The 11,239-nt window shown below is 36.4% G+C and overlaps 4 protein-coding genes across 8 annotated transcripts; 2 read left to right on the top strand and 2 right to left on the bottom strand.

Moving 5' to 3' along the window:
* Positions 1 to 1,882: 1,882 nt before the first annotated feature.
* On the top strand, positions 1,883 to 4,857 carry AT4G37100 (Pyridoxal phosphate (PLP)-dependent transferases superfamily protein; the record flags this gene model as incomplete). Its single annotated transcript, NM_119873.2, has 1 exon — positions 1,883 to 4,857. The coding sequence occupies exon 1, from the start codon at positions 2,167 to 2,169 to the stop codon at positions 4,855 to 4,857; it is 2,691 nt and encodes an 896-aa protein (NP_195427.1). The 5' UTR covers positions 1,883 to 2,166.
* Positions 4,858 to 4,922: 65 nt separating this feature from the next.
* On the top strand, positions 4,923 to 5,145 carry AT4G37095 (uncharacterized protein; the record flags this gene model as incomplete). The annotated part of the gene is made up of 2 exons (NM_001125658.4): positions 4,923 to 5,038; positions 5,139 to 5,145. The coding sequence occupies 2 exons, from the start codon at positions 4,923 to 4,925 to the stop codon at positions 5,143 to 5,145; spliced, it is 123 nt and encodes a 40-aa protein (NP_001119130.4).
* Positions 5,146 to 5,300: 155 nt separating this feature from the next.
* Positions 5,301 to 6,876, bottom strand: AT4G37090 (UDP-N-acetylmuramoyl-L-alanyl-D-glutamate-2, 6-diaminopimelate ligase). 2 transcript variants are annotated; one of them, NM_119872.3, is made up of 5 exons: positions 6,630 to 6,876; positions 6,494 to 6,546; positions 5,903 to 6,088; positions 5,732 to 5,809; positions 5,301 to 5,651 (listed from the first exon to the last, which is right to left on the bottom strand). In NM_119872.3, exons 1-5 carry the CDS (start codon positions 6,690 to 6,692, stop codon positions 5,471 to 5,473), a joined length of 561 nt encoding a protein of 186 aa, NP_568016.1. In that variant the 5' UTR covers positions 6,693 to 6,876; the 3' UTR covers positions 5,301 to 5,470. The 2 variants fall into 2 exon arrangements, with proteins under 2 accessions (NP_568016.1, NP_001031799.1); NM_001036722.1 differs by having other exon boundaries at positions 6,494 to 6,540; positions 6,630 to 6,798.
* A 174-nt stretch (positions 6,877 to 7,050) lies between these two features.
* AT4G37080 (ternary complex factor MIP1 leucine-zipper protein (Protein of unknown function, DUF547)) lies at positions 7,051 to 11,050 on the bottom strand. Of its 4 annotated transcripts, none has more exons than NM_001204014.2 (11): positions 10,560 to 11,026; positions 10,240 to 10,367; positions 9,679 to 9,792; positions 9,481 to 9,597; positions 8,824 to 9,387; positions 8,434 to 8,735; positions 8,243 to 8,342; positions 8,093 to 8,152; positions 7,923 to 8,006; positions 7,713 to 7,829; positions 7,051 to 7,616 (listed from the first exon to the last, which is right to left on the bottom strand). In NM_001204014.2, the coding sequence occupies exons 2-11, from the start codon at positions 10,309 to 10,311 to the stop codon at positions 7,314 to 7,316; spliced, it is 1,833 nt and encodes a 610-aa protein (NP_001190943.1). In that variant the 5' UTR covers positions 10,312 to 10,367; positions 10,560 to 11,026; the 3' UTR covers positions 7,051 to 7,313. The 4 variants fall into 4 exon arrangements, with proteins under 4 accessions (NP_001190943.1, NP_195425.2, NP_974698.1 ...); NM_202969.1 differs by having other exon boundaries at positions 7,078 to 7,616; positions 10,240 to 10,363; positions 10,560 to 10,758; NM_001342429.1 differs by having other exon boundaries at positions 7,078 to 7,829; positions 10,560 to 11,050.
* Between the last annotated feature and the right edge of the window lie 189 nt (positions 11,051 to 11,239).

Raw genomic sequence — 11,239 nt, 5'->3', positions numbered from 1 at the left:
AAATTTGTGGATGAAATTAGTCAATTTCTTTGAATTAGTTTTACACTTTAATGTATGCAAAATTTGTGTTACATGACTACATCAACCTTCAGGTACAAAGTAACTAAAGTACTTTTTGTTTCCGTCATTTAATTTAAAATCCCTCTTTACACTTTTAACTATATTCTGGAATCTCTAATGCTTAACTTCAAACTAATACAACTTTGCAATTTGCATTGTATTCGATTATACTTAAACCACAATTCAAATTTGAAATTTTAGGAGCTATACCTTTACTACTCGTACGGTACCACTGTACCACAATGATATGACTCGAGTAATTCTCAAGTTATATGAAAATATGTATATTTAAAATCTTAAAAGTAAATTATTCGTTGAGACATATGAGTACCTTTAATACACCAGAATAATAATTCTAGTTTGTCGTCCAATAAACACAAAAAAGGAGAATGAAAGCATTACACATACTTTGACTCATTGAAAAGGACAAAGAATTTAAAACCATACAAATACTTGAGTAACTAAACTAAAACTATTATTCGATTTTAAGTTTCTTCTATAAGAAAAGACAGACAGCATTTTATTTTACCAATAACACATTGTGTTCCATGCATATTAAACAATACCCTCTATCGATGAACTTACTATACTACTGCATTAATAAAGATCTCTATCGTAGTTAGTCTGCATTTCTTTTTTTTTTAAGTCAAGACTATCCCCACCAATGTTGTGGTTGGTCATTGAGTCTAATGGTGTGTACCAACTACCAACCTGTTTTTTTTTTTTTTTTTTTTTTTTTTTTTTTTTTTTTTTAAGTTGGCCATATTGTTTCCTTAATGCTGCAAAATTGTTATTTATATATATATTTTTTGTTAATGCTACCAAAATAATAATGTTATTGTGTTTTGTATATGGACTATGGACTATGGAGTCCAAAGTAGGCAAAAGTATCCCCACAACCCAACATTACATTTATGTAGGCATATATATTTCGTCTGTTTCAACCAACTGTCTGATTTAGTATTATTTTTACTTTATTCATATAGTAAACATAAAATATTAATAAATATACAATTGTATAGTAAATTATTAAATTAGTGAAAAGTTTTGAATTATCATCTTCCTGTGGACATCATTTTTTTCTTCTCATCATTTGTTGGACTTTGGAGAAGAGTTAAAGAGAAATGGTCTTTGATATATCCTTAAAAATTCCGCAATAGCAAGAGTTGACTAGTTAATGCGTTTCTTTCGGGGGACGATAAAAGAAGACAAACATTGTGTTTTCCTCTGCCATTTTTTTTTTGTCTTGTATTCAGAATAAAATAAAATAAATGTCAAATAGTATATGCTATGTTAATATTCCCCCTTAATATGTCTTTTTATGTTATTTGACTTATTTCCAAGTTTTTTTTCTTCTGTGTTATTTGACTTAAAAACCTTAGCCATATAATAGAATATGATTAGAGGAATTGAATAATTGATAACCACCATTACCATACATTATTGTATTAGCTCATGAAGAACCACCACTTTGCTTCTTTCTGGATATTGTTGTTAAAGTCAATGCCTTTTTCTTCAACAGTGTCTAAAGAAGAAGAGAGAGAAGCCATTGTAGTAGTAAATGAAATGAGAGATTGGTGGTGAAAGGGGTCACCTTTGCTTTTTTATTCAAAGACACTTCCTTTAATAAAATTGATTAAATTGATTGCTCTTATACATAACTTAAGAGAGTGGTTTCTTAATTTCTATGCAAAATTTTGGGATCTGTTTTTTTTTTTCCCTTTTGCTTTATTTCTTTATTAATTTATTTTATTTTTCCTTTCTCTCCTGAGAGAGACTCTAGACTGGTCCTAGGGTTTGAGCTCCTTTTGACTCTTCTTGGATTCCTTCTTCCTTGTGTGTTTTTCTTCTTTCTCGTACTTTTGTTTGTTGAATTTCTGCTCCTTTTACTTTCTTCTCCTTCTTCTTCCGTCAATTTCGTTTCTTCACTCTCTTGCCTAAAGCTCTAAACTTTTTTTTTGTTTTCTCTCAAAGTTTCCATTTTTGAGCTCTCTCTTCTTTGATCTGCTTCAAGTTCTTCCCTAGTTCGTTACTTCTAGGGTTTTATAATGAGCTTAAAAACAAACCCTTTTCGCCGAATCTCCTAAATCTTTTGTTTTTTTTGAAATGCATTTCTCTCTGTGGAAGCAAATTCATCACTGTGCTTCTCTGATCTTAGACAAGAGTAAGAGCAGCAGGAGAAGAAGAGATGGGTCTGATTCGTCTCTCAATGTCAAGAAAAAAGCTGCACTGATTCGGAAATTGTATGAAGATAAGCTCAGGGAAGCTTTAGAAGAAGCTTCTGAGAATGGCTCACTCTTCAAATCCCAAGACATTGACCAAGATAATGGAGATGGAAGCTTGGGTCGTTCCAGATCCTTAGCTAGACTTCACGCGCAGCGTGAGTTTCTACGCGCCACTGCTTTAGCAGCTGAACGTATTATCGAATCAGAAGACTCAATTCCTGAGCTCCGTGAAGCTTTGACCAAGTTTCTGAGCATGTACCCAAAGTATCAAGCTTCTGAGAAGATTGATCAGTTAAGATCTGATGAGTATAGTCACTTATCATCATCAGCTTCTAAGGTATGTCTTGATTACTGTGGATTTGGTCTCTTCTCTTATGTTCAGACTCTGCACTATTGGGATACTTGTACGTTTAGTCTCTCTGAGATAACTGCCAATTTGAGTAACCATGCGCTTTACGGTGGAGCTGAGAGTGGAACTGTGGAACATGATATTAAAACTAGGATTATGGACTATTTGAACATCCCTGAGAATGAGTATGGTCTTGTTTTCACAGTTAGTAGAGGCTCTGCTTTTAGATTGTTAGCGGAATCTTATCCTTTTCAGTCGAATAAGCGGCTTTTGACAATGTTTGATCACGAGAGCCAGTCTGTGAATTGGATGGCGCAGACAGCGAGGGAGAAAGGCGCAAAGGCTTATAATGCTTGGTTTAAATGGCCTACTTTGAAGCTTTGTTCGACTGATTTGAAGAAACGGTTGTCTTATAAGAAGAGGAAGAAGAAGGATTCCGCGGTTGGGTTGTTTGTGTTTCCTGCTCAGTCTCGTGTTACGGGTACTAAGTATTCTTACCAGTGGATGGCTTTAGCTCAGCAGAACCATTGGCATGTGTTGCTTGATGCTGGTTCTTTAGGTCCCAAAGATATGGATTCGCTTGGTTTGTCATTGTTCCGGCCTGAGTTTATCATTACCTCGTTCTACCGTGTATTTGGTCATGACCCGACAGGATTTGGTTGCCTGTTGATTAAAAAATCAGTTATGGGAAGCCTTCAGAGTCAATCAGGGAAAACTGGATCAGGTATAGTGAAGATCACGCCTGAATATCCGTTATATCTCAGTGATTCAGTAGATGGTCTTGACGGATTGGTTGGTTTTGAAGATCACAATGACGATAAAACCAAAGAAGCTCATCGTCCAGGAACTCAGATGCCAGCTTTCTCAGGTGCATACACTTCAGCACAAGTGAGGGATGTGTTTGAAACAGAGCTCCTAGAAGATAACATATCTTCTGATAGAGATGGAACTACTAGCACCACAATTTTTGAAGAAACAGAAAGTGTTTCGGTTGGAGAACTCATGAAAAGTCCGGTTTTTAGTGAAGATGAGTCATCCGACAATTCGTTTTGGATTGATTTGGGTCAAAGTCCTCTTGGTTCTGATCAGCATAATAAGATTGCATCTCCACTGCCACCAATTTGGTTAACCAACAAGAGAAAACAGAAACAACGACAGTCGCCTAAACCAATACCGAAGAGTTACAGCAGTCCATTGTATGATGGTAACGACGTCCTCTCGTTTGATGCTGCCGTTATGTCAGTTACAGAGCACGGGACAAACTCGACTCCATCGCGGAATAGGAGGAGCTCTAGTAACCATCTCCATGTTCAAGAGATACAGGAAGAAAACTGTGGTCATAGCTTTGCAAATGGCTTGAAATCTTCCAACATTTCATCAGAAATCAAAGAGAGTGCTATTAGACGAGAAACAGAAGGAGAATTCAGGTTATTGGGAGGAAGAGATGGTGGTAGAAGCAGGTTGTTGGGTGTAGAGGATGAACATCCGAGCAAAGGAAGACGGGTTTCATTTAACATGGAACGTGTTAGTCATAGCATAGTAGAGCCTGGTGAAGCTTCTCTAGCTAGCGTTTATGATGAAGATTACATTAACACGAGTGATGTTGAAAATGGAGATGATGAGGGTGCGGATGATGAATGGGATAGGAGAGACACCGAAACCGAGATTGTTTGCAGACATATTGATCATGTGAATATGTTAGGTCTTAATAAAACCACAACAAGACTCAGGTTTCTGATTAACTGGCTTGTGATATCGTTACTGCAACTACAAGTGCCTGAATCAGGAGGCAGACACATGAACCTTGTGCAGATTTATGGGCCGAAGATCAAATACGAAAGAGGTGCCGCGGTTGCATTCAATGTGAGAGATAAAAGCAAAGGCTTTGTTAGTCCAGAAATTGTTCAGAGACTCGGTGATAGAGAAGGTGTATCTCTCGGCATTGGTATATTGAGTCACATACGTATAGTGGATGAAAAACCAAGAAACCATAGAGCTCGGACTAAAGAAGATAGTGCTTTGCACTTGCAGAATGAAGCCGGGAAAAATGGGTTTATAAGATTTGAGGTTGTTACTGCTTCTCTTAGCTTCTTGACAAACTTTGAAGATGTTTACAAGCTTTGGGTATTCGTCGCCAAGTTCCTAAACCCTGGTTTCAGCAGAGAAGGTTCGCTTCCTACTGTTGAAGAAGAAGAAGAAGAAGCAGAGAATTCAGAGACGTGAGTTGGTAGTAAAAAAGCACAAAGCTGTAATTTTTAGAGGGTGACTTGGAGAGGCTGACATAACCCATGGCCCATGATGCATCATCAAGAATCAATGTGGTTCACACGCCTGAACCTTTATACAGTTTGGATCGCTCCCCCGGAGATGGAAAGGGGTATAGAACTGTGAATTCAGAGATTTGGTATGGCTTGTAATCTAAAAGCAGAACTTATTGATCCAAAGATTCACACCTTTTGGTTAATTCTGATTTTGTTTGTGTTTTTGTTGTTGTGAGAAAACAGTTTCTGAAATTGTCAGAAACTTGTAGCATTTGTTCTTTGTCCCTACAAAACTGATTCAGATCAATATATACACTTAGATTCTATATACACATAGTCTACTGTAGCAAGAGATAAACTCAGATTCTTCATGAACATTCTCCTATTGTTTCTTAATGATATTGGCCTTCACGTTGATGTATTTCATAAAGAGTTTTGTGTTGAGAGCGTTTGAACAATATTAGTAATAAATAAATATCTGATACATGTAGGTAGCAGCAGAAGTAGCCAAAAAGGCTAACTAAAACAAAAATGTTATGGAATTGAGCCCACATGAAAATTTTACATCTTAATTTTCACTTTCTCTGTCGCTGTTTCTTGGCTAAAGCAGCACCGGTGGCAAGTCGGAGAGCTTGGCCGGAGTTCTTGATGACTGAAGACGATCTGGGGACTTGCGCTCTCCTCATCTTCAAGAAATCTAACCCGGTTTTCAAGCATTCTGGTGGTGGAATCTCCTTGTAAATAACCGTTTCGATCCTGCACCCACCAGAGAGACTTCAGTAAAGCAAATCTGAGAGTGATCCTAAAATATGTAAGCCAAGAATAGACGATCATACCCTGAGCTTTTTTGCTTTTTCTTTCTTGGGAGTTCGTCTATGATCTCTTCTTCTTCAGAATCTGACTCAGCTTTTTGTCTGTGAAATGTAACATATCAACCAATCTTAGACATACTTTCTCGCTTAAAAGTGTTTATGTATCAAGAAATAAGGATATAAAGTATTTAATACTTTTCTCGCTCCGCAAGAAAGTCTATGATGTCTTTGGAAAGGAATCCCTTGTTTGCAAGAGCTTCAGAGTTTTCCTCAGGTTCTTCTTCTTCTACTACATCCTCAATTATTTCAATCTTTCGAGATTTTCGGAGAGTTACTTGCTCTGCCATAAGCTTGCGCCTCTCTTTCTTCTCACGGGAAACCCTACATAAGAGAAACCAATCTCATTAAAAAAAAACCACACATTCCAAACTTAGAGACCTTCTAAGGAAGCTCATAGATCAACAAGTCCACAAACAAACCTTAGGATCAAACAATAGAACATAATGGCAACAAATAAGGTTAATGTTGGAGTGAAGAATCGACAAAAACCACCACTTTGAACCAAGGATTACACATAGCTAACAACCCTTGCATAGTTTACTAAGTTCAAAGTAATCAGATATACAAAATCAAAGAGAGAATAGTTTATCTTCCTTGATAAACTCCTAATTAACAAAGCTTTAAACTTTTTTAAGTCCTTCAAAGGCATTCAAAGCGAACCACTAAGAACTAAACCCATAATAATGATAACAGAGCTAAAGAGATGTGATGAGAGTGAAGACAAACCTATTCTTATTCTCTCTCTGTATTTTCCACAGTGCTTCCTCTTCCAGCTTCGCCTGAAACAAAACACATAGCGCCACTAAGCAAAAATGCGATTTCGATTGAATCTTTCAACAAACAGGACGAATATATTACTTACCTGCTCCTGGGTTAATTCCTCCGGAGCATCGGAATCGGAATCACGGTCTTTATTATCCGACATCGAATCTGATTTATCTTCTTCGCCGGTCTAGGGTTTTCTTCTCCGTCCGTTCTAGGGTTTAACGGCTCTTCAAAATTCCCAAAAATCACCACCACCACGATTATACCGCTATAGAATCCTCTCTTCTAATCAGAGACTTGGTTTGTTCCATTTTATGATGGGCTCTCGTTGGCCTTTTTACCTCAGCCCATTAACTAAACTACCATTTTTTTTTTTTTTTTTTTTTGTCTTAACTAAACTACCATTAGATATATATTTATACACTTTTTTTTTTTATGTCGAGGAAGTATTTTCAATTTATTTTGTACATACAAAAGCAAATTATTATATCAAGCCGACCAAAATAAATATGGTACGAGACAAGAATGCCGAGTACAAAAATAGTAAGAGACAAGAAAAAACAAATCAGACAAAAAAAAAATGGTGTAGACATATACATATATAGCATTACAAATAAAAATCAATTGAATGAATTTTACATCACTTTATAGTAAAAGAACACAACCATATAATCTATATATACTCTCAGCCAACCAAAAAAAACAATAACAAATTGAACTCATGCGCTCTACTTTACTCTCTCCCCAACCCAAATCTATACAGTGTTTAACATTTTTTTATTCATTGATGCAAAAGCAATCTGAAACTGAAGTCATATGGTACTACTTGAACCAATTCCATTAGTGATTCTTTGTTCTTTCTCTCCATACACTTAGTTGCTTCTTCTCTTAGTTTATCAGGTAACTGAAGGCAAACCCAATCCAGTAACGATTCCAAATCCTTGGCAAAGTCGAGTAAGTACCAATCTAATACCTTTGGAAGCATTAGTTTGTTGTTCTTTGATATCCCAACTGATGCTTGCAGATAATCTCTCTTTGCAGCTTCTAGCTCTTCCTCTACATTAGCTGCTGTGTAGACCCTTACCTGCAGAAGTTTCACAATAGAGAAGATACCAAAGTTACTTGAAAGTTTGCATCTTTGCCAAATTGTGTGTATATATTGATTTTGATCTCAACTTACAGCAGGAGAGGACCAGCTTCCACAGGCGAGAGCGAATGTGACCAAGGGCTCTGACCATTCCAATCCAAATGTGCTATGAGCTCTCATTTCTTCATGTGTTGCAGTTTTGGGACAAGTCTTTTTTTCAAAATAAGAAGCAGAGAGAAAAATGTATAAGAACCAAACTTTGATTCAATGGTGTATACAGTTCAAAGAAATGAAGGCACTTACGAATTTCAAGTGGTATGGAAGTCTCAAGATGAAATGTTCGATTGTGATTGCATTTAGCGAGTGTCCTCCCACAATTATTGTTGCCTGAAACAACAAAGAGAAGATGAATATAGTTAACCAATAAACATGTTAAACCGAAAATATTGTCAGAATATGGTTTGAATCTAAACCTTCTGCATCAGCGCTACAACCATTTCAGGAGTCGCCGGGATCCCGTGCTCCAAGAATGCCTACGAAGGTAAATTGGAAACAAGACATCAGCAACGTTTTCACAGACAGTTCTCTATCTCTATCATATCAAGTAATCACACAAGTCTCACATTCATAACGCAGGAATTATAAGTATTTATCCAGAATGCAAGCTTCTGCTGGTGGCTAAGACCGTCTAGATTGACAACAGAAAGCTTATTAAGCAGGAACCTGGAGATAGATATAGTTACACAAAACATGAGTTTAGAGTATTCCATCATTCTAAAAGTTTTCAAATCATCTGTTTAAATGAGAAACTTACTTGAGACGATGGATCAGAAATGAAGCATTGATTCTTCGTCCAAGATCAACTGAAGATGTATCGACCGACGAAAAATGCTTGTATGCACCAAGTTCTCTTGTTCTCCACTCTGAGCAGTTATTATATGGATCCAACACAATGTCCTTGGACGAGCTAATCCTCAAGATAATAGTCACAAGACATTTCAGTAAATCCTCTGAAACTCTGTTTGCTACATTTCCACTTTGCAGTGTCTTGTCTTCCGAAGATGATCCTGACACACTCTCTTGAGCTTTGTCCTGATCTGCTAATCTATCATCTAGCTGAACAACAGAAAAACCAAAAAGGCGAAAACTTTCAGAAAAATTCTATAGATTCATGCATTAGTGCAAGCGTAAATGTTGTAAATACCTGCAATTTGGTTGATTCTGAGTGTTTATCCGCTGCAGCCTCCGGCTTAATCAAAGGTTTCTTCTTCTTCACAGATGTCAAGAATCTGCCAAGCTTCTTCTCAGGTGATTCTTTATTTTTCTTGTCTTTTGAAGCATTACTAGAGGTCTGATTCTCTTTCCCTCTCACATCTACTGGCTTAGTATTAGTAACACTGCTTAGATTTGATTTAGGCGACGCTTGTTTGCCACTTACCACTCTCTGACCACTTCGGTCATTAACTGTTTGATCAGAGGAGAAGAGTTTCCTACTTGAGATGCTTCTGCTAAGAGACTGTTGATGCTTTTTAGTGGGAGTGATCATAGAATTGAACTCGTGTTGCGACATTGATTTCGATCTCTGGTGTTTAGTGCTTCTAACGGGCGAATTCTCATTCAAACTGTTGTTATTAGGACTCTCCAGATTCCTCTTTGAAGATATGTAAACAGCTTCTTGGTATAAACCTTGTCTAAAGTTTACAACTTGCTCCTCTAACCGAACCACTTCCTCTTCAAGAACAGCTACTTCAGCAAGAAGCTCCAATGTCTTATCAAAACCCAAAAACAGAAACAAATATTAAAACACAAAGAACAACAAGTTCGAAATACAAAAGTCGAGAATCCAGCATTCGGATCTTACATGTCGAGGGAGGTAAGACGGAAGACGAGGTAAAGCTCCTAAAGGTCTAGTAAAAGCTCTCTCCAATGCTCTATGAACATTCTCCTCCTGTCTCAGCTTCCTCTTAAGCTTATCAACCTAATACAAACAACAACATTCTTAAGACTCAACTCATCACTAAATCATCAAATCATGAACTCAAAGAAAGTGTCATCATACATCTTGTAGCAAATCCATTTTCTTTTCTTTGTTAGCTCGTCGGCGATTAACCAGAGATTTTCCTGAATTAGCAACAGCTCCATTGCCTTGAGACTCCATCTTCTTCTTCTCATCCTTTGCAGATTTCAGAATACCACGAAACATCATTACTCATATAGACCAAAAAAACACACTCACAAACAGAATGAAGGAAACAGAACTGGAGCTAATAATAAAGAAACAATAGTTGTGAGCCTTTGATAGTGGAAAACAACACACACTTCCAGAATGAGGATAAGAATTGAGTATCGATCACTTTCACTGTGACCATCACTATGGAATAACTATTATTCAGAAAACAAAACAAAAAAGCAAAGATACGGTTGGTAAATAGTCCAATGTTGAAGCCAAGAATCTTAAGAAATATCTGAAATCCAATTTTTATCAATCTAAAGGAACAAACTTTTTATCAGAGACTAAGCATAATCCACCAAGAAAGATTTCCCCAAAGAGAAAAGCAATCAAAATTGAGTTAATAAAAGTGGAAAAAGTGATATGAGAGAGAGAGAAAAAGAAAGCTACTTGATGATGAGTAGTGTCATGCTTTGAAGGAGCTTTCATGGAGGAAAGAACAGCTCGAACACTTGTGTTCATCGCGCTTCTCTCTCTCTCTCTGTCTGTCTTCAACTTTTGCTTTCTCTCCACTCTAACTGATATAAACCCAAGAGAGAGAAAGAGAGACCCATCAAGATAAAACATAAAAGAAAAACAAAACAGAAGTAAAAAGAAAGAAAGATACAGTTACATGTATAAGTATAAGGACAATTAAGAACACTTGGAAAATAAAAAAGATTTAAACTTTCCTGAGAAAGAGATAATGGGTGTTGATAGAAATTAAGTACCTTGTTGATTCTATGAAGACAGAGCGGGAAAACGTGAAGTTAAAGCGAACCAGAAGCAGAAAAAGGCTGGCATGTGTGTTTCATTCAAGCTTATGTTTCCCAAAGATCCACAATTTTGATTATATTTAATCCAATATTTTGTATAGGAAGATTACTTTGGTCAGATAATCTCGAACAGAGAGCAATGGAAGAAAACTACAGAATCTCTCTCTCTTATTGGAGCTGACGAAGTAGCAGAAAACAACGTTTAATCGCCATTTCTGTTATCTCTATAATTCAATTTTATAAAGTAATGTAAATTGGAGATTGAAAAGTGGAATGATTATGGATATCGGAGAAGATGGGAGATCTGAGTGACGAGCGCTCTTTCGAGCTGGAGTAGAATTGTGAGAGATGAGGACAACTTTTTTCTCTCCTTTTTTTTCTATCTTTTTATTAATTGTGATTTGGTATTTAGTGGCTTGGTGCTTTCATTTTCTCTCAATCTTTTTTGTCACTTCTTTTATTTTTCAAAAATTAATATTACTAATTAATTATGCTCAGAATGTTATTAGAGTAAAAATTGTCCCAAAATAGTACAAAAATATTGTTATTATATTTAGTAATATTTTTATGAAGTATACACTTTTATACTTCGAAATTTTAAAATAGTATATTAATCCAATTATGTGTGATCAGTT

The sequence above is a fragment of the Arabidopsis thaliana genome, chromosome 4 (genome assembly GCF_000001735.4).
Source record: "Arabidopsis thaliana chromosome 4, partial sequence".
Classification (NCBI taxonomy): domain Eukaryota; kingdom Viridiplantae; phylum Streptophyta; class Magnoliopsida; order Brassicales; family Brassicaceae; genus Arabidopsis; species Arabidopsis thaliana.
Note: the sequence above shows the minus strand (reverse complement) of the source record. Positions and strands in the feature narration are given on the sequence as shown.

Coding starts and splice junctions, on each gene's coding strand:
- AT4G37090 (NM_119872.3), bottom strand. CDS start 6,692: ATGTCGGATAATAAAGACCGTGATTCCGATTCCGATGCTCCGGAGGAA. Junction 6,547..6,629: donor AGGAATTAACCCAGGAGCAG/GTAAGTAATATA, acceptor GTTTTGTTTCAG/GCGAAGCTGGAAGAGGAAGC. Junction 5,652..5,731: donor AAAAAGCAAAAAAGCTCAGG/GTATGATCGTCT, acceptor TGGTGGGTGCAG/GATCGAAACGGTTATTTACA.
- AT4G37080 (NM_001204014.2), bottom strand. CDS start 10,311: ATGAACACAAGTGTTCGAGCTGTTCTTTCCTCCATGAAAGCTCCTTCA. Junction 9,793..10,239: donor ATGACACTACTCATCATCAA/GTAGCTTTCTTT, acceptor AAATCTGCAAAG/GATGAGAAGAAGAAGATGGA. Junction 8,153..8,242: donor ATAATTCCTGCGTTATGAAT/GTGAGACTTGTG, acceptor TTACCTTCGTAG/GCATTCTTGGAGCACGGGAT.